We start from the raw sequence: 22,338 nt of genomic DNA on the forward strand, positions 1-22,338 counted from the left end.
TCACAGTGATACTTTTTTACTTATTAAGAATATGTGTGTATGAAAGACGAACATACACCCTCAATTATACTCATTCAGACTGAATAAATCAATTACTAGAATAACTTGTTTTTATTAATAAAATTGTCATTTCTGTCAAACTAGCAGTAGGCTTAAGTAGTGTTTTCTCAAGCTCAATAACATAAATCACATATGTGGCATGCAGCCACTGAAACAGCACATTCATACCAGTATCTCCAAGCTTCCTGCTCTCTACCCAGGCAAATTCTTATCTGTTCCAAACTCTCCTTTTTATCTTAAACAGCATTTAAAATCATCACTTACCAATTCCCTTCCTTAGCTAAACAGCCATTCCAGCGTGTGTTGTCTGTCATTGGGGTTGAAAATTGGGGAATGGGCTGGAAATTGGAACCATCGAGGATGCCGTCCTGGAAAAAGAGGAAATCAAAGTTAAATGAGATCATGCATGCCAAGAGAATGTTTAACCAAAGGGCAAAAAGGAAGCTGGAGATAACAGAAGAGAAAACCGCTTAATGTTGTGTTACTGCAGTCTGTTTGGAGTCATGTATGCTTGTGTGAGTGTGTATTTGGAGGGGAGAGGGGGTGTTACTTGTCAATACACATTACAGTGTAATTTTATACATCTGTAAGTGTATGTGTGCATCTGTAAATGTGTATGTATTTCCAAGTAAATACATAACTGTATTTGATGATTGATGGGCTCAAAAAGCATGTGTGTGTGCATCTGAGCATGCTTTTATAGCCACGCTGGAATGTGAGCGTTCCCTTCTTTCTTTCTTTTTTTTTTTTTTTTTTTTTTTTTTTTTTTAAATGGTGCTTGTGCGTGTGCAGGTGTGTATATTGGTGATGACGGGTATTGCAAAAGTTCATGCCATAATGCAGTCTAAAAATGTTTGAAGTGGTGCACCACAAACAATTAATCTTGAGCCTGTGATTGTACTGAGCCGCGGTGATGCAGATCTCCCATGACAAGTTCACTTCAAAAGAGTGGAATCCTGCCCCACCCAGAGCCCATACGGTTAGATGATAGACAGGCAGATGCTTCACTTTAACATGAGAGAACATCAGAGCGTAGGGAGCAACAAGAGGGATGGGCAACAGCAGTTAATGACTCTTAACTCTGTGTTTGTGCAATGTTTAAACTATAACACTACCAAACAAGACAGAATTCAGGTGATATATGTAGAGTATTTTCATTTACACCTCAAAGAGATGGATAAACACATCACTTCTAATGTACGTACGTGTAATATCTCTTCAGCAATACAAGCAAATAACAAGAATGTGGGGAAAATACAGGAAACCCTTGTGTGAATGTATGTGATATATGTTGCTATCTATAATCAAAAGATAACAAAGGAAGTAATGAAACCGGTTCAGTAAAATCACTGATTATCTGATGATGGATTAAATGTTTATCAAGAGAGCTGTGAATCCTCTTTTATCTAACGCAGGCCTTTCAGCTGACATCTAATCTTTGCACATTTGTGTGTCCATGACAGACAGGCTGGAATGGAGCATGTCTGGATTATGTTTATTCAATTTAAGTGAGCATTTATCCTCCCAGGTATTGGTTGCCAGTGTGTGTGTGTGTGTGTGTGTGTGTGTGTGTGTGTGTGTGTGTGTGTGTGCGTGTGTTAAGGAGGCAGAGTGATCATGAGAGAGTGGGTTGACAGGAGCGAAGTTTTCAGTTCATGAGCTGAGGTGAGAGTGCACTGAAAGGGGAACATGCAGCCAGCCTGCACATGTCAAGGTCAGAAGACATGTTCTTCCAAGAAATGAAGGGTGAGGTAGAGAAAGATAGAGATCTCACTCACATATGCCTTGATGTGGTTCTGCTTTAGAACAAAAGGCTTAAAATATCTACCTTTGACTGGGTACAATAAAAAAAAAGACTAGGGAAAAAAACTAAAAATCAATACAAATATTCTTTAATCCCATGTGTAAACTAAAAACTGAGATAGATTGATGGCTTTTTTTTGTTCTGTGATGCTGCTCCCTTGAAAAGTGTTTTTTTTTAAAGTGAGAAATCCCACCTAGTCAAAGGGGAAGAAAAGTTTTTAAAAAACATGAAGTTGTCAATTTTACACAGGGTGATGTCATGTGAACAGAATACCTGTGGGTGTGTGCCATTCTTCCACTGAATCATTTGGCGCTGCGCTTTATTTCTTAATTCTCATTGCCATGAAACACTTCTGAAAGAATATCAACCCAGAAGCAATTTCTGCAAGCAAAAACTAGTTCAAAGACATTTTTTCTTACTCCCCCCAATCCTCAACTTACTGTCCTGGCATCTAGTCAATTTCCAATTTGCAATGACTTTTACAAGATTTTTTCTTTTTTTTTTTTTTGACTGACTTTGTTGCAGCACTGAAGCCCCAGGGCCACTGGGTCATATAATTATTATGTGCAGAAAATGATAAGCATGTTTTAAAAGTGAAAATTAGGTTTAATTGTGGTGTATGGTTGCAATGTGAGCCTGAAATCACAAAAGTCAAACAACTGAGACTTTTGCATTATTTAAACAATTTGGGCGGGCTGATTTATGTTTAGTATAATTTTCATGGACATGTGTTGTTTCAGTATTACTGTATGTCTGAGGTAATATTCCAGATATATTTTAGAATTTTACTGGTTTAACTCCTGAGCCTTATGTAATTTTTATATGTCTTAGGTTCATTCATAATGTCTTTTGGATCCTTGAACATTATTACATGTGTCAGAGCAAGTGAAAATGACTGTTATTTGAGTGTTAATTCAGGTGTTATTGCTAGTGACACACTGAAATCTTTTTGTAAATACAAGAAGACACTTAACATGTCAAAAGGTATTTAAACCTAGAGTAAATATGTTCAAAGCTGCAAAATAAGATAAATATGTACATAAAGGCTTGATTCTTCACCAAGCTGGCACCTCCATGTGCTTCATCCATACTGCTGCACAGTTCCCATAATACTGAACGGTAACCTCAGACTCCCCAACAGACGGTGACACAGCTCCAGGTTTAACCTCAAGTTAAACCTAGTCTCTCACTTGCACATCAGCGTCTATCACAAAACCAGGCATAAGACAGTAAATAGAAACAAATGTGCGAGGTGTCCTTGGAGTAACCAAAACAACTGCGAGTCCAATTTCCTCCTTTGTCACTTTTTGTAGCTTTACAGTCAACTGGAGAACGAGCTGAGAAAAGAACGTGTTGTCAGCCTGACTAAAACATTGGCAGCTCTCCTGCCCGTGTGTAAAGCTGACATCCAGTTTCCTGAGTGAAGTCATTTCCTCAGTAGACGTTTTGCACAAACACAGGACTAATATCCAGGGGGGTGACTGGGTGTGTGTGTGTGTGTGTGTGCTTGTGTGTGTGTTGGGGGGGAGGGGGGGTTCAGGGGCACTTGTCTTGAAGAAAAGGGCTGATGGCTAAAATTCACCTTTATATTTAATTTTACCCTTTCATTGTCAAGCACAGATAAGAGATTCAGTAGCCACAGTTAACTCTGAAAGTATTATGACAAATGAACTTTTACTATAATAAAAGTCCATTTATCAGAATCATGACTAATGGGAGAAAATACTTTAGTATTCTTCCCCATTATTCATGAACAATAACAATACAATGTTTCCTGATTGTAAGGATGCATATGCCTGGCTGCATCACTGACAAAAGCAAGGGTACTTATTATGGAAACAGTGCTGTGATGAATGTGTTGGAGCAACTCAAACTTAATCTAAACTGCATTACATGTTGTTTTGAATATACCTCGCTGATATGCCCATCTTTAATGTACTATCAAGTGCAAGGAGCAGAATTGCTTCGGTCTCAAAATTCCAAGCGGTGGAGAGAGCGAGAGAGGCTTTAAAATACTGTCTGTGAGTAATGCAAAATTTATGAATACCCCCCTCACATCTCAGCTTGATTTATGTGAAATAATAATACACTATTTAATGCTTAAACATAGCTAGGAGCGATCCCTGGCTATCAAGATGTACAATGGAGTAATGGGGCTGGAAGACAAATCACCTTGTGGACTTGTGATGCTTATTTAAAGGTGCTCAGGCAGATATATTAAACTATATGTAATTGTACACTAACTCTGTGCTGTAGGCAGAGGCGGCAAACACAGGAGGAGGCCAGTCATGATGCAGATGGAGTGGTGTAATCAATTTGACTCAAGCATCAGCATCCACAGCATAGAGGAGGGAGAGGAGGAGAGGGGAAGACTCTTCAATCCACTACATTGCCATCTCAAACTTCCTATACTGCCATCTATACTTCTAAAGAAAGTGTTGAGAAACTTCAAAATAAGTTAAACATAGCATTTCCAGGATAAAGAAATGTTTCAGAGTTTTTTTTGTTTTTTTTTCCCTGCTTGACAATTACAAGAAGAAAAAAAAGGCTTGCATCTGGAACTGGAGACAATAAATAAAAACTGGTTGAAAGGTTAATTCTCAGGTTCAGGAGCTACAGTAGCTTTTGTGTGTATGTGAGTGTGTGTGTGTAGGTTTTAGCACGAGGCGCGTTGGCTTTAAAGAAGAGGACCAGGTTTAAACAGAGCCAGTGGTCACACAGATCGTGATTTATGTTTCACTGATTGCCTCATTTAATTAAAGTAAATGGCACAGCCAAAGCCAGGCCAAATTGTCCTGATCTGATGAATTGGCCCCGTTTTACCACCAAAAGCAGGTAGGGTAAATAAACAGGGTAATTACAATGGTAAATGAAGCCTCTGTGAGCAAGCCGTGTGGGCTGTGGGCGGCTCACCCAGGATGTACTGAAGAAGTGAACAACAGGCGTTCCCGTAACTTTCTTTTATCATCTTATCCTAGTGTCTCTTAAACCCTACCATGCCAAGAAAAACAGCCTTGTATACACACAGACATGTACAAGGTGCACACACTCACACATTCAGTGACACACACACACACACACACACACACACAAACCACAGCTCTCCTCCCACCCCCATCCTGGTGCGTTCATGTACAATTATAGCTACGGTGATCCACAGGTGTTGAATTCTTCTGGCAAGCCATAAAACATGATATGCATGATTTGTGCAGTCAGCCAGGTCTGTAATTTCATTCTCCTTTTCTTTCATTTTCCCTTCCTGGGCCACACGATCCATTTTCCTGCTTTATGAGAGTGCAGACACCCAGAGAGACTTTCAGGATGATTACATGCCCCGTGCCATGGGGGGTCTGAGAAGGAAACACGCCAGGCTAAGAGCCGTGTCAAACCTGGGTGAAAACATCTATTTGAATAAGGTTTTAAATATTTGAACTGCTCGAGGTGCGCTTCATTTATCCTCCCAGACATTTGCACACACACTCAAATGCCAAAGCGTCAACTTCCAGACAAGCTATATCAGATACTAATATATTTTTGTTTCATTTAGTTAAGAATTCAAAATATATATATTAAATATTTGGCCAGATATGGAGCCTGCTGTCATATGAGCAGCACTGAGCAGCATTCAGGCCCTCATGGTCTTGTGAGTCTCAGGCAAAATAAATCAAGCGTACCTCACATGCCTCGTGTATTTAAGGCTATACGCATATACAGTTGGGCCTGATGTCACAGCACGTGGGTTGGACTGTTGGCAGAGAACTGCGATGTCCTCCAGGGTAAACTAAACAAACTCTGTCTGCCACTTTCACAGTGTTGCCTAAACGTGATCAGGGTGAGAGGTAGTTCCTCTGCTGTGGAGTTATCCAAGTACACACACACACACACACACACACACACACACACACACACACCTCCTGGGTTATATTTTTACACATACACACCTACAGTAGAAACGCCAAAGGAGGAAAACTATAAATTGAGTTTGTACATATTAAAACTGAGTCATTATTATAATCTGATCCAAGATTCACACAAGCTTATTTCTAATATTACTCTGAGATTTACCATGGCATGCGGTTATCATAAATATAATGTTAATATCTATGTAAATAACTGCTTCTCGTGGATTTAAGATGAGGCTATGTTAGTAAATGGGAGTGTATAAGGATAAAGGAATGCGAAACGCTAAATAGGCCACAGAGCAGAATTTTGCATATTGCACAATTTTGTTGGCTTTGCAAACCTGTCGACTGACAGAACTCCTACAGCTTCAATACATAAGTAAATAATATTCAGACGATAGCATTAATCCTGGTGTGTGATTGACATTTCATATCTGTGACAATACTCCAAATAATTAAAAACAGAAATCTTGAAAGGTAATAGCTTCTCAAACCCATTAAGTAGTTAAAGGTTATGAGGGGAAAAAAACTGGATTATTGCTCACAGCAAAACTCCTAATTAAATGACACTACGTAATTTGTTTCTCAATCCCTTTCTCTTCATAAGCACAGCGCAGGTTAAATGAATGGGCAACGAAACATGTGTGTCATTTACTGTCACTCTGAGGAGACAACAAACAATCTTCAACCCCCCCTCACCCCTTTTTTTCTGTCTATATATATTAGAGTAAAAGCGAGTATGGAAGATTGGATAAGCAGACGCACACTTCCTGGCAAATTGTTTGTTTAATTACTTTTTCTTTCCTTTTCTTTGGAGCACACTTGCAAAGAGGGATGCTTCCCCCTCCTGGCTGCTCCTAAGAAAGCCAAAAGACTCCCTGGTCTCCTGTGCCTGCCCTCACTGCCACATATTCATTCTGCTATCACTGCTTGTGACCTGTGTTGGACGAAATAGCTTGGTTATATGTCTGTGTGACTGTTGAATGTAAAGCTGGACAATGTCTGCATTAAGTGGACAGCTAACTTCTTTTTTTAGTTCACTAAAGTTTGTGATTCTCTTATGATTCCTGTTTTGACCAACATATCATCCACTTCTAGATAAAGAGATACCCCTATATGTATTCAGATATGTTAGAGGATAATTTAGAGGATATATCCAAAAGAACACATGAGGAATGACTTCAAATGAATATGGAAATGCATGAAAAGAATTGCAGTGATTTTCTCGATCAACACTACAGCTGAACAAACTTTAAAACGGAATTTCTGTTCCCTTGAACTTTATTGTTTATGTAGGCGTGGAGGCTATTATTTGGTCACCGATGATATTACCAGGACAAACCCCAATAGGTGAACCATTATTAGTTGTCAAACTCCATGCAAAGAGCTGAAATGCCTCAACTCGGTGAACTCAATAAAGCTTGACTATGATACAAACTGGATTCTCACAAACTCAAAAATACTAAAATAATCTTTACGTAACAAACTAGGGCGACAACTGATTCTAATTTTCTTGATCAATTCATGTGAAAATTATTGACTTATTGACCAATTTATTGTTCGGTCAATGAAATGTCTGAAATTAGAAACATTAATACATATTCAAACAACCAACAACCTGCAACTAAAAGGTAATCCAGCAATTATTCACATTTGTGGAACTGGAACCAAATTATTTTTGGTATTTTTCTTTTAATTATGTTTAAAAAAAATTGCCTCAAAAAAGCATTATTATTGCTGTTTAATTTAAATAATATATCTGTCAATTGACTAATCAGAAAATGGACTTTCAGCTCGATAAAAACATGCAAAGTGCATTAATTCACTGTCAGCTCATAGAGTAATGTCAGATAAGGTAAAGATCTTTGCCCAAAAGGTCCTTATGAAGCTGCTAGTGTTGTAACTGCATTGTCAGGTCCTGTTTTGAATTAAGTGGACTATTTACTGGATGTAAATTGACCTTCAACCCTGATATGAAGCCCTCCTCTGATGGCAAAAGCATATTAAATGGAGAATCTAAGAGGTCCAACCCACTATGCACCTCTTGCCCTCTGATGACAGAGAACAGATGAGCTGAATTTCAAACGTCCACAGCCACCAAACAGTCTGGCCAGTCGGTCTGTGTCTGCACTCTGGTCACTGGAAGAGGATAGAGGATGGAGGGGAAAATGAGGAAAGGGGAGGAGGGGAGCGAGGGCCTGAGACGGGTGGTGGCGGTGGGGTGGGAGGAAGAAAAATGTAAGAGCAGCAAGCCTAGCAGATCAAAGAAAATAACATGGGAGAGGATATGAGTGCTTTGAGAAGTAATATCGGCGAGATAGCATCTGTTTTCCGTAGCATGCAGGAGGCTTGAGACAAGCCCAGGAAAAAGACAACGGAGAGCGAGTGCACTTTAGCCGAGGATAAGACCAAACACAAATGGGTTATTAGGAAACCCTCGATGTAATATCTGGCTGACATTAAAGTGTCTCTTTTGAAATGATTCACTGCCGAGGATGGGGACGTTCATGATACTGATGGTGAATAAATAATATGAGAGATCATTATATATACAGTGGAGGGTGTCTATACATGTGTGGATCTGTATTTTCTTTGAGGAAAAGAAATGAAAGAACAATAATGTCATCACTAGTACACTGCAGGACCATAAGCAAAGAAGATAGTAGCTAAAACCTTGCCTTGTACTGCTTTGTCCAGTGTGCAGTGTGTCCTGCTCAAATGTACTACCTCTACCATGCAGAACCCTATCTGATCACCCAATATGAAACAAAACATAATAATCTAACTAATGTTTCATGTTATTTTTATTTTTAAAATGAGTTTGGGGTTCAAGGTTGACCACTGTCAAAAAAACATCTGAAACACTAGCTGTATGTGCAGGACACTGACCCAGTATTTTAATTTCTATGGTCCATACAGTATATCAAAACCATTCACAGGTCGCGCTCCCATATGAGCCTCCTGAAGATTGAATAATGTCCTTCCTGATCCACGCTGCAAGAGGCCATATTGGATCCAGATTTCACTGGTTCAAAAGTCATTTCATTCTCCTTCATTTCTCTCTCTCTCTCTCTCTCTCTCTCTCTCAAGCCTCCCCTCTGCCTGCTTTATTTATTGCAGGTCCAGTGGTGTGGTACAAAGCCATTACCCGCGCATATGTACCTTTTTGAATAATCAATAAATAATTATTTTATTATTTAATAGGATCGTATGGGAAAATGAAATGGGTTTTATTACATAAATCCATCACACATGATGAATGGACACACTTGTAAAGTTGGAGAGGGGAAAGTAGTCGGACAAGCAACTGCTGAGCATTGCTGAACACTTTCTCAATGCAAGGTTGTAAATATGACATTTTTGTCTCTTTGGGACTGTCAATTGGAGTGCAAGGAGAATGGGGGAAGGGGATTGTAAATTCAGAGAGATTAATTAACCTTTTACATTTGTGATTCAGCCCTGCATCTTTTTCTGTAGCCTATATTGTGACCCCTATGCACAGAGGGGTGAGAGACCTGGCCGCAGACGGCCCAGGGAGTGTAGACGTCTCATTCCAAATGAGTTATTAACAGAATTTTTTGAATAGATGGAAAAATTGTAGCCTGGCCATTTAGTGTCATAAAGGCCGGGTTGGCGAGGCGGTAGGGGCCTCCCAGGGACAGGAGGCAATACCATTACAATCAAATCTGAGATGGAAGAGGGATTGAGCTGTCCATTCTGAATTTTTATATTGTCGGAGGGCCAGGGAGGAAATAATGCCATCCTGGAGTGTATTAACCTCTGGCTGGGGAAAGAGGACAGAGGGAGAGAGAGAGAAAGAAAGCAGGCAGAAGGAGGGATTTAAGATTGGACAGAAGGGAGAGAGGAAGGCTGAAAGAGGGAGGAGGGGGGATAAAGGAGCAAAAGCCAGTTTCATGCCTTATTCTGGGGGAAGCCAAAGAGGGAAAAGCAGGGGTATGACGAGATGGTCGAGAGACAGAGCAAGAACAGAAGAAGGGAGAGTGGGGAGTAATGCAATAATGCAATAATGCAGGATTTAGTGAGAAAGAAATGTAAGGGGAGGAAATTGGGGGAGAAGAGCATATATGGACATGAAGGCAGGGTGGAGGAGGAGGAGGGTGGATGGGAAAGACAGAGAGGGATGATGAGGAAAGTCTGGAAGGAATGTGGGAATGACAGCGAGGGAGGAGATGAAAGAGCTGAGGTAGAGGTCGGGAAAGGAGAAGTTGTCGAGAGTGATGGAATATGGACATTCAACAACTGGACAATTTTATGAGCTATAGAGCTGCCCTGCAGTGTATACCTGCCCACAACACAAAGATACTTGATAATTAGGATATTGTTTTATTGCTGAATTTTCACCTCAATCAGCTTGACATTATTTATTTTACTGCATTCAATATTGTAGGCCTACTTAATTACGCATTAGTAGTAGAGTAGTAAAAGAAGACGCATTTTCAGCAAAATGCATTTAAAACATTGTGTAGGCCTATGCATCACTTTAATGTTGTGGATGTTAATAGATAACCTTACATTTATAAACTAATCATGTTTGTGAATCATAGAATACCATTAAACCAGCTACCATGGCTGTCAAACAGTGGAGTAAATGTAATATAAATGGAGAATATTTGTATAAAGTTGCATAAAACTGAAAAATACAGTAGGCTACAGTAAAGTTAAGTACAGTACTGAGCAAATCAGTTAATGCCACCTGTGGATATATTATCTGAGTCTGAGTTCATATTAGGAGTTTGAATGTTCATTAAATGGTCCTTTTAAAATATTAACTGGGCCAGTGGAATCGCATATTACTCCACAAATGAATTGATAAGTTTTTCTTGCATTGGAAAAAAAAATCACAGCATGTTGCTACACTGGAAAAAGCCGGGAGAAGTCGCACATTGAAGTGTGCAGTGCTGGTGGACAAGAGACAGTAAACTCACCGTAACACAGGTAATGCAGCATGTGTCGTCTTTTAAGAAGCATGTAGCATATCACTGAACGCCTTCGTCTTCTGTTGTTGTTGTCTCGTAACGAGCGCAGACTAACACAGTGTTTACCGGTTGAAAGACGACTAAAGGTGTCCAAATGTTTTTACCGGTCTCGTGACGTCAGCTTACCTGCTACGGTACGTGGCTCGGTCGACCAATAGCGTCACAGTTCAGGGGTCGTAGCAGAGCGGAAGTTGTTGGCCGCTTCTGCTACAGGTAACTGTTAGCATCCGACGAGCTAACAAGCTTACCTAACGTGTTTTGGCTGCTTGTCATCGGAGAAGGAAATATGGGAGGTTTGGAAATGTACAGGAGATGAAGCCGGCATGTCCAGGGAAATGGATTTCAACCGGAACACCCTCTGAAGAAGAGGATAAGCTAACGTAAAGGAACCAGGAAGTGTTGTCGAAGGTAACAAGCTTAAGAAAGCAGCGACAGGGATTTAAAAAAAATACTGTCTGTTATTAGTTGTAATTCTCTCATATATGTAGACTAACGACTGGTCTTATGACTGTGCTAGGTGATCAAATGACAGCTTCTGTTTGTGATTAAGTTGTTAGCAGTCATGTAGCTTAATGTAGCATAGGTAGCTTCACTGGCTATCATACTTTTTCTAACAAGGCATGTATTGTTTTCTCACATGACAATCTAAGGTTTGGTCTCTTCGGATTAAGGATTAAGTAGCACATGTCATTGTTTTCTTCCCACATTTCCATAAATATTCACAGCTAATAACATGCCGTGCTTTGTTGAATACACCTCAATAAGTCTGAATATAATACATTAAGGTCTATCATGAGTGATAGAAGAATAACAAAACCTTTATGTCATGGAATAAAAGATCGACACTGTTATGATGCCGTTTTAACTCATGAAACTGGAGATTTGGAAAAATACAAATGTAGGATTGTGCAAGTGTTGCATACATGTCGAAACTTGAACTGATAATGTTTCCACTTTAATAAAAACTGCATTACACGCTGACTAACTTGCAGAAGTGTAGCTCTCTGCAAAGCATTGTCAACAATAATCATTTGCATATTTAAATGATACAGAAATTGTCAGATCATCCTGTCGTTGGCATGTTGGTGCAACAAGTTTAAAGTAAGTGGGAACTAGCACTACTCTAGGAAAGCTGTTAGATGAGAATAATTTCACTGTTGTTTCAGGTTAGTTAGGTCATGTTAGTTACTGCACTGCATATAGTTTGAATGCTGTCATAGTCTGCATTGCTAATACAAATTAATGACGAGAGGAATGGCGTCTCCCACTTGCCTTACTCCTACTAGAGCCTTTGACTGTGTTCAGCACTTCAGCAGGAGAAAAACAGACCTATAATGAATGTGATCATTGTTCATCTCTGTCTTTGTGTTCACGCAGCTCCCAGCAGCCGCACACACAATGAGTGCCAAGTATGGCCTGGTGGGCTACAACAGTTCACGGAAGCACATTTCAATCTCCATACCGTCATCCACCGAGGTGATGTCACCACACATAAAGTCCGTGGAGGAACTGAGGGTCCTGGGAATCAACCTGAGCAGCTTCAGTTCCCCCACACAGTTCTTCATCTGTGTGGCTGGAGTCTTCCTCTTTTACCTCATATATGGATATCTGCAGGTATAGTTGGCAGCCAGAAAGTAAACACACAATATGAGTGATGCACTGGCACACACATGTATATAAAATATCTTAAATAGGAGTTGAAGTGAGTTATGTACAATGAAGAAGTCCTGCTGTTGTGTAGGTGTGTCTGTGTGCATGCATCATGAAGTTATTATTACCTGATTATGTCCTTATTTGTGATTCTCCTCCACTCAGGAGCTGATATTTTCTGTAGAGGGATTCAAGCCCTTTGGTTGGTACCTCACTTTGGTCCAGTTTGGCTTCTACTCCATGTTTGGACTGGTGGAACTTCAGCTCACACAGGACAAACGCAGAAGGTACAGCTAACCCTAAAAATCCCAATAAATGTCTGTAGTCAACTTTTTGTAACAGTGACCCATGTAAAGATTGTTTTTATGCTGTTAAGCAAAACAGGAGTTTATACTGCATGATGCTATTCTTAAGATTGGATGAATGGATACACCTGTGAGCACCTGTTGCTGAACGTCTTTTTAATTTGTTTGTTTTCTTGAAGCACTTGGGGGGGAGTTGTCCATACTGCTGCAGCAGAAATATACTTTTCTCATTCATTTATTCTTCCTGTCTTCCAGGATACCAGGGAAGACCTATATGATCATAGCATTCCTAACGGTGGGCACCATGGGCCTGTCTAATACCTCTCTGGGCTACTTGAACTACCCAACACAGGTTATCTTCAAGTGCTGTAAACTCATCCCTGTCATGATCGGAGGAGTGTTTATACAAGGTCAGCTGATGGTATCTATATATGTATTTACAGATCAAACATTAAAGCTGCAGTGCAGGATTTTTGAGTAATTACAAAAACACTGTTGACGTGGTTATGTCACAGCTGTGTCATACAACCCCCACAAATTGACTAATTTCACTATCAGAATTTTTGGTCCGATAACAGTTGAAAAGTCTAGGAGAGCCGCACAATTAAATAATTTTATCCCTTAATGTTAGTTTGGCTGGTGCACGTCCTTGGGGGCACACTTAAGAACTCCTTTATATAGAAAGATTTATCTGACAGTGATAAGCTTAACCAGCATTGTGTGAACTCATTTAACGATGGTTTGAATGTAAGGGATGTTCATTTATATATAAAAGTTCCACACTGCAGATTTATCTAAGTATTTACTTTGGTGTGGTTTGTGTTGGTGCTTTTTGCTTCTGTCTTTATGAAATTATCAAAGTAGGAAAAAGTGGAAAGCTTAAACCTCAATTAACTGTTAAGGTTAACTGAAGTCAAGATTTTCAACTTAAACTTTTCTCAGTCTGTTTTCTGGAATTCTACACTGACTCAGATATTTCATTGTGTTGGATTTGAAGTTTTCATAATTAAGACAACTCTTTAATCTTAAAAGAGAATGTAGCTTAAACGTGTATGGTCAAAAAGGTTAAGTATTTGACATTTGAATAATTCATTATATTCAGGAATTAGATTTTCGTTCCTAGGATTCAAAAACTTTGAAGTAAATGTAATAATTAGTATTTTTATTCAGTAGATAAAGGAATCACTGAAAGTAGTCATCATTACTTAAATAACTGCAGTTTAAATTTCCATGTTTTTCTTGAGTGAACTTAAAAGTAGTTCATAATCAGTCAGGAGAGGTAATTTTTGGAGAAGACACATCTTTTTACTTGTTGCTGTCATTGCACGTTTCCTTTGAAGCGATGACCACCTTTCAACTCTAGGTGCCTCCTTTTTATCCACATCTGTTGTTTTCGGTTGTCAGAGCCCAGTCGGCAGTACTCACTGTTTTCTCCCTGCTTTCGGTTCTGTCTGTCCTTTCATCCTCACACCGGCCCTCTCAAGGTTCTGCGTCCTCAACGTCAGACAGGTTTTTGTGCATCCCCCCCCCCCACACCCTCCCCCCCTTCCTCCATCTCTCTGGATGGGTAGATGTAAGGACCATGGTCCCTGAAGGGGTCGAGTGGAAAACAGAATTTGTTCACTTAGAATGCAAAGTGGAAAAGAAAGTGAGAGAGAGGGATGGGTAGATGGAGGGGAGGGGAGGGTGTTAGGGTTGCATCTGATGTGAGACCCTTCAAAGGCAAGTCAGGGAATCAAAGCAGAGCACGGCCAACCTGATGCTGCGTCCCCTTGTCATCCTCAAGGCATCCATCAGTCAGCCTGTTTTTGGCAGACTCCTTCATCCTGTTGTTTTTTCACACAGCTTTTCTTTTTTTTTTTCCCGTGGATTGTTACGTGCACAACTTCAGAAACTTTGAATTGTGAAAAGTGCCCGTTGCAAAAACTTTTAGTTCCATTTTAACCTGAGTCCAATGTCAACTTCTTTTATTTAAAAGAGGAAGATCATCTTCTGAAGATTTCTTTGCAGGCTGTGCTTGAGGGGAATTACTCTCCCTGTGTAATGTCTGAATTTGACTTCTCTGTGTTTGTGATGTTGTTAAAGGTTTTGGAAATCTTACCAGTGCCTTTTTATATTTAAATTTAGATGTCTCGCTTTTATGACTTCTTAAATATTTCCTTTGTGAAGTTTCCCAAATTTGATTCAGATGATTTTAAGAGTGTCTGGTTTCAGAATTACAGATAAAAGAACATTTGAAAGGAATCAGTGCATTGTTCCTTGTCTTCCAGGTAAACGCTATAATGTGGCTGATGTGTCAGCTGCTCTCTGCATGAGTCTGGGACTTATCTGGTTTACACTCGCTGACAGCAAAGTGGCCCCCACCTTCAATGTTACAGGTAATATCTCCTTGCTCTTAACAATCCATCCTGCAAACTCAAGGTTAGGTTTTTAAAAGTTAGGTGTGGCATTGCAATAAAGCTGAGACGTGTGGCTATAATATTGTTTGTGATTAGCCCCAAAAATTGTAATAATTAAAGTAACTCTCCTATTTGTAGAATTATTGGTTGTGAATACACATAAAGGCTTTTAATTCAGTGGACTTTACCTATTAGGTTTAGTTTCTCTGATTCCTAAAAGATTTGTGTCAAAATTTGAGTTAAAAAAAAATTGAATTCTGCTGTATAGTTAATTTTATACAAACTGAAAATAATGAACTTATGACAGGTTTAATATAGTTTTAATACAAAACTTAATGACTTCCCAATGTTCTTAAAACCTACCTTTACAGCTAAAATGATTTGTCTGTTCATGTGCCTTCCCTAAAAAAAAAGTTCTGATATGTTTGTGGCGTGCAGGCGTTCTTCTGATTTCCCTGGCGCTGTGTGCAGACGCCGCCATCGGAAACGTGCAGGAGAAAGCCATGAAACTCCATAATGGCTCCAACTCTGAAATGGTACCCTGTTTATCTAACTTAAGAGCAGATGGATGATAAAGTATGTAGCTCTGTTTGACTGCTGGATGGTCCATGTTTTGGCTATGAGATATGTGATAACTGATGTTGCGATCAATGTGGTGTTGTGTTTACAGGTGCTGTACTCGTACTCCATTGGTTTTATCTACATACTGACAGGTCTGCTGTGTTTGGGTGGGCTGGGACCAGCGGTAGCATTCTGCTCAGAGGTAAGTAAACCTCTAGACAATTATAATATGAGATACCACTGGCATTCAATATAGCTGAACACAGACTTTATTATCACAGGGGGTTATTTACACAATTTATCCACTTTCACGTGCTAACAGATTGCAAAACTCCTATCTTATCTTTCCGATGAACTGATTTAATTTGCTTAAATAAACAGCATATGATGATATGTGCTTTCACTCTTCCATAACCTTTTGAAATGTGACAGGCTGCTATTTTTTCATTCATGCGTCACATCCTCATACATCGATTTTAATCATAATACAGTAAGCACTTTGCGGTTCACCAATTCATTTTCCTTCCTTTCTGAAGTGTCCTGATATTACTGCAGAATCAGGAAGATGCAACGGTCAGTGATGAGTAGATATTAAATGTATCCAATCTTCTTCTCTCCTTCCTGCCAGCATCCTGTGAAGACATACGGTTACGCATTCTTCTTCTCTCTTACGGGTTATTTCGGGATCTCCTTCGTGTTGGCCTTGATCAAGCTCTTTGGCGCCCTGGTTGCAGTGACAGGTCAGAACAACACTTTGTCAAATCTCTTCTAATCTGATTTATCTTAGATTTGGATTGAAATGTGGACATTTAAAATATTGTCATTATTCTTGAAATATATATTTTTTTAAATCCTGTACCGTAATTATGTTTGTAAGCAATTAAGCATATTTTCCCCATATCTAAAGAGAAGATGTATGTCTTTGAATATAGCTCAGGTTAGAAAGTTACATCTGCTTTTGTTTCTTTTTCCTAATTTAAAAAAGAGGTCATGTAAAAGGCATTAATGTAACTCATGACTGCATTTTACTTCTTTTGCAGTAACCACCGGGCGAAAGGCCATGACTATCGTACTTTCCTTCATGTTCTTCGCAAAACCTTTCACTTTTCAGTAAGTACTGTCACCTTTTGACTTTGATCAGTTTTCTTCTCATTTAAAGTAAGTTGAAGTGTGACCGCTGACCTCTCCTTTGACTAATAAAACTGGATTTGGCTTTGCTGCCCTCGGTTTTCATGTCCTCAGTCTATTTCCATTTCCTTGACTACTCCTCTGCTCCGTCTGCCTGTCTCTGACTCTCTAGCTCACCCTTCAACTCCTCTCTGCTGTCAAAAGGGTCTCGTTTTCTACTGTACCTCTCCCGCTCTGTTTCTCCATCGTGACTTTCCACACTCACATGCACACAACACACAAAAAAACTTTAGTGCATCTTCTTGGCCAACTTTGTTCTCCCTCCAGCTGGTGTGTGCCCTCCACCGTGACCAGGCTCATAGTCCCTTGAATTACTGTAGTTTACACTTTTTAAACTAAGAGATTTTTCTTTATTATTGGAATAGTGTATATCCTATCAGTAAATTGCTGCTTTGACCGAATTCCAGCTTTGGTTCTTCTACCTTTTTTTTTTATAGAAAAACCGCAATGCATGGTGAAATACAGAGGGCTGATAAATTAATGTTTTTAATATTTAAAAAATGTCTAAGGAGTCTGCAACCACAAATCACCAGAGCAATTTCTGTGCTTCTTGGAGCAGAACTATAACTCTACTCAAGGGATGAACCACCATTCCTATAAAATATATTGCCTTATTAGAGGTTTTGATAATGATGGTGAGTGCTGTCACCTACGTCTATCGGTGACAGTCAACGCCATATCAACGATTCTGTGACTCATGTATTTGATGGGTCTGTCAGTGCTAGTCTTAAAGATATAATGCCACTCCCTGGGTTGGCAAATATTTGTCTCCTCAGCTCTAAAAACTGTTGTAGTGTTGGCCACAGCAAGCAGATTAAGTCTTTACATGAGCACACTGTTAAACTCTGCTCTTATTCATATTGCATATCTAGTTCTTAGGATAGTATTCATTAGCATCCTCGTTTGCAGTTAATTACATTTCTTCTTCTTTCCCTTTTAAAATATCTAACCTCTGTGTCTCTCCCTCTTCAGGTACATTTGGGGCGGCCTTCTGGTGCTCTTTGGCATCTTCTTGAATGTTTACAGTAAAAACAGAGACAAAATGAAGCTTCCTTCCTTCAAGGACCTCAGGAGCTGGCTGCTGACAGGAAAGAAAGTCCGATTTCTCTCACAAAACGTATAGGAGGCACCCACAGGCGAAGTTGGAAGTCCTGTGCAGGCACACTGTATGTCTCTTCAGATGTGTAGAGTTCAGAGGCCCTCCTGTCTCAGGAGATATGCTGAAGCATGTGCCCCGGCTATGGGCCTCATCACCATCGACTTTGAGCCAAGGATGGGTATACAGTGTCTGACTGCCAATCAGCCTCACAAACAGCTGAAACACACTACGATGGATGATGAAGTCACTGTTTCCTGTCTCCCATGCAACCAGTACACCAAAGGTGTAATTCTGATGGAAAACTGAAATAATCCAAACTATCTGCAGTAAACTGAAGGAACTTTAACTATTTTTTAAAAAGATGATCAAGGCTAGTGGGCCATTTTAAAGCATTGTTACAAGCCCCACAGAAACATTCCCAACATTGAGGGCACCACCAAGAACTTAAAAACTCTCTAAAGGGAAGCCAGCGCCTTAGCTAACCAAATCGCACAGTTTTGCACTGGAAAAGACTTAAACACTTAAACCCTTCAGTGGTTTGAAAAGCTGAAATGTTGGAAGGAAAGAGTACAGAACAACGTGTCATGTCTGAGATGAATGTTTGTCCCCTACCTTAAAAAAAAAATCATTGATAAAAAGGCATATTTGCCACCGCATGTGCCAGAAAGACAGAAGATAAAACAGATTTACATAATTATTGTCTTGATGAAAGTGACTTTTTTTCATCGTTTATTGGTAATTATTAACTGACTGTGCCCTAAATCATGAAGATGTGTGATCATATGGGGATATTTCGGAGAAGAAGGAGATATTTGCTCCACTGTACATCAACAATTCAACATCAACTGCCATAATTTGCAAACCATGTGTTTGGGTGAAAGGGTACCACTCTTTTTACAATAAAACAAAACATGTTGTTTCTCTTAAGGCTCATCCAGTGTTTTGTATTTGTGTGTGTGTGTGTGTGTGTTTGCATATGTGTGTGTGTGTGACTTGTCAGCCAACCCTTATTCTCTCCCCTTGCACCACTTGAGAGAAGAGTTGAAATGTTGCCAAACTGTGTGTGTGTTTATCCATCCAGTGGCCTTGGGCATGTTTGATTAGGAGTCCTGAAAAAAGATAGCACTGCTACACAGAAAATAAACAGCAGTCTTCACTGTGCCTGTGTTGTCCTGTTCATTTGGATCTACCCTGCGCATCTGTCATGTGCCAGTCTGCGTTCTCTCCAAATGATAACAGTTACACAGCCCACACCTGGTTCATCAGCGACACTACAGATTCCTCTGCTGGCACACACAAGCATTTTATATGTGATATGGCTTTTAGTTTGTTTTACAGGGTGTCTTTCACACGCACCCACACCCCAATTTCAATCTCTGCTTTTAGTATAAATATTACTGTACATCTGGTTTTAATGGGAAAAATGCAATCCAGTTCATAGATGGTCATTACCCGAGAGATCTACGCTTGTCCAATCCTGTTCACTGTTTATCGTACTCTTATGCCTGTTCAACAGCAAAGCTCTTTTGATGTGGATTGCCTCTCTGACAGGAACTGGTGTGTTAATGTTTCTCATTTCATCTATAAAGCTTGACTATAGTTGTAAATGTAGATACAGAACAGTACAAAAACAAGTTTCTATTTTTGGTCTGATAATCAAGGATGCACATATATAGCAAAATATAGTTTAACACAGTGTTACTCTGCATGTGAAGATAGGGGGGCACAAAATAAATAAATGTCCTGATTTTACTGTGCCAAGAAACCTGCCGAAGTGCCCTGGAGCAGAAATCCAGCGCTAATGTTCAGCAGTTTTACATCTAAGTAGATACCGAGGTACACAGAGAGTTTCCCTACAGATGTCAATAAAGTGTTATATTAATTTCCTTGTGCTGTACTGAAAATCTGGCAAAATATATATTTTTTAAATGTTTGCAAACCCAATAGGTCAAACCATGGAAATGCTGTGTATGGAAAGTCTTTTGTCCTTGATGATCATTTTTATATGTGTGTGTGTGTGTGTATGTGTATCATTGTCATAGCTTGGTGTGAAATGACAAAGACTTGCCAACTCAGCAGGAGGCAGCTGAGTGTGTGTCTCTCTCTCTCTCTCTCTGATCTTGATAGAGGCCCAGATATTACAGTCTCACTTCCAGCCGGGAAACCTAACGCTGGGCCAATTAGTAATTTGGTATTTCATAAAATTTGGCAGCTTGTGTGTGATGACAAACTGACAAAGATCCTCTCTTCTCCAGGGAACCTTTGGCAGTACAGCAGTACACACACACACACACACTGAGAGCTGCTAAGTTTTTCTTCCAAAGCAAAGTGGCAAGTGTTGCACAGATTGGGAGCACATAACTCAATTGAAAACAGAAAATGACTTTGGATGCTTTCTTGTTTGGCAGCAGATTCCAGTTTCACACAAGCACAAAAAAAGGGAAAATATTTTCTCAACAGGCAATTTTATGACACGCACCGCCTTGCTAAACTACTGTTTTCATATGATTGATGAGCAGTGAAACAGTCCATTAGAGGTTGAGAGGTCATGTTCCAGTGTTAAAACATTACTTTGCCATTATATACACCTTTGATGTGCAGCGTACAGCACTGCTTCATCGCTGTGGGAACGGCTGTTCTCCTGCAGCTCCCTGAAAGGTCATTATGGGATGGGAAAGCCCAGTTGACCCAAGGCAAAGTACATCATTTGTCTTTTAGCACCAGGAGAACACACCTAACAAAGCAGGCTGACCCCTGTTAGAACGCTGAGGATTTTGGCCATTTTTCATAGCCACAGAGGAATTTACCATCTACTGACGTCAACCGTTTTTTTGTTGTTTTGTTTTTTGTTTTGGACAAACATTTTTCTTTTTTCATAAATTACCTTCATTGGTGCATGTTTTGCAAAGCCATAAGATGACAAAATGTGAATGTGTGGGAATATTTTCATGTATGGTTGATTGATATTTTATCTTGTTTTACAGGTTTAATGAACATGAAAGAAATCAGTGAAATCATAATTTATATACATTGAAGTCCTAGCTAGCACTCCTTCTCATCATTTATTTCGTTATTCCTGCTTTTACCCTTTTCTCTCTCTCCCTCTTTTTCCTTTCCTACTTCCTCCTCATTATCCATCCCCCACCTCCCATCACACACACACACCACCTGGCAACCTAGGCCATCCAACCTCTGCTCTCAAATGGCTGCAGCCCTTCCTAATAAATAATGGGAGGTGTCCAGAGCTCATCATCCCAGCAAATAGGCTGCTATATAATATGCGGTCCACTTCAGATAGGTTGCTATATAATATGTGGTCCGACCTCAGATAGCCACAGCGGGGAGGGCTGGCAGCCCATTCATTATGAGTGCAATCAGTTCAGTGGGGGCAGCAAGGTGGCTAGGTGAGGGATATGCTGTTCTCACACAGTCATGTACACATACACACATACACACACACAGTCCTTGGCTAAATAGGAGATACACTTACATAAGCAGAGAACATTTTGATATTTTGGGGATATTTGTTTTCTTGCTGAGGGTTAGATGAGAAGATAATACCAACCAGGATTCATTTTGCATTTTTCTTTTTGTAACATCACTGTAAATGTGTCTACATGTTCTAAATGTGGCACATTTCTAGGTCCATATTATATTCTAGGGTTCTACTGGAATATCTTTGCATGATTTACTGTTCTGGAAGAATTTCTCACGCATCAAAGAGAGTTGTGGCCATTAGGTCATCAGTGCTTGTAGGGGTGGCAACTCAAGAACCCATTGGTGGACACCAGCTGTGAAGAAGGCCATCAAGCTGAAGAAGGAGGCCTTTTAAGTCTGGCTGGCCCAGGAGTGTCCTAAAGCAGCAGATGGGTACCAAAGGGCCCAAACGTCAGCAGTTTCGGTTGTAGGTGATGGTGGAGAAGGACTTTCAGTTGGCCTCAAAGAAGTTTTGGCAAACCATCAGGTCTGCCAGGGAAAACTTCTGCCAGAGTGCTGGAGAATAGGGTTTAGCTGATTGTCGAACCTTTGTAGACCAGTCTACGATCTACAACTGCATGTTCTGACATGAACTGGTGGACACCTTCACAGGCATATGTTATACTGAGTAGTTATTTTTCGATTTGTCTGTATTACATCCCCACATCATTGAGTGTGAATGCAATGGGTTGCCAGTCATCTTACTTCTGCAAAAGAACAGCTCTGAAGCCCACTATGTGATGCATCTGATAAAATCGTGTTCGGTGTCACCGGGTCAGAAGAGAGAGCAGCGTCTTCAGGTTATGTTTCCCACTCCTGTTCCATTTTCAGTTAGCTGTGCTTTGTACATTTTTCTTGCATTGTGGCCTTGGCATGTTTTCAATTGCTAACACTCT

At 40.0% G+C, this 22,338-nt stretch overlaps 1 protein-coding gene and 1 long non-coding RNA gene across 2 annotated transcripts in view; one reads left to right on the forward strand and one right to left on the reverse strand.

Annotated features, from left to right (window-relative positions):
- LOC128382681 (uncharacterized) overlaps window positions 1–10,795 on the reverse strand; it is a 44,530-nt gene extending 33,735 nt beyond the window's left edge. Inside the window, exons 1-2 of the long non-coding RNA XR_008323791.1 lie at window positions 10,713–10,795; window positions 325–428 (exon numbers count right to left, since the gene is read on the reverse strand). This is a non-coding gene — a long non-coding RNA (uncharacterized LOC128382681). The remainder of the gene's footprint in view (window positions 1–324; window positions 429–10,712) is intronic.
- A 171-nt stretch (window positions 10,796–10,966) lies between these two features.
- On the forward strand, window positions 10,967–18,941 carry slc35b3 (solute carrier family 35 member B3). The gene is made up of 10 exons (XM_053342675.1): window positions 10,967–11,171; window positions 12,141–12,377; window positions 12,579–12,700; window positions 12,974–13,128; window positions 14,989–15,096; window positions 15,556–15,653; window positions 15,788–15,880; window positions 16,307–16,418; window positions 16,719–16,788; window positions 17,839–18,941. The coding sequence occupies exons 2-10, from the start codon at window positions 12,162–12,164 to the stop codon at window positions 17,987–17,989; spliced, it is 1,125 nt and encodes a 374-aa protein (XP_053198650.1). The 5' UTR covers window positions 10,967–11,171; window positions 12,141–12,161; the 3' UTR covers window positions 17,990–18,941.
- The last annotated feature ends 3,397 nt before the right edge of the window (window positions 18,942–22,338 follow it).

This window comes from Scomber japonicus, chromosome 21 (assembly GCF_027409825.1).
Source record: "Scomber japonicus isolate fScoJap1 chromosome 21, fScoJap1.pri, whole genome shotgun sequence".
NCBI lineage: Eukaryota > Metazoa > Chordata > Actinopteri > Scombriformes > Scombridae > Scomber > Scomber japonicus.

Excerpts from the sequence above, each read along its gene's own strand:
- slc35b3 (XM_053342675.1), top strand. The coding sequence starts at position 12,162 with ATGAGTGCCAAGTATGGCCTGGTGGGCTACAACAGTTCACGGAAGCAC. Across the intron at positions 15,654-15,787 it reads ATGGCTCCAACTCTGAAATG|GTGCTGTACTCGTACTCCAT; the intron begins GTACCCTGTTTA and ends TTGTGTTTACAG. Across the intron at positions 16,419-16,718 it reads CGCCCTGGTTGCAGTGACAG|TAACCACCGGGCGAAAGGCC; the intron begins GTCAGAACAACA and ends CTTCTTTTGCAG.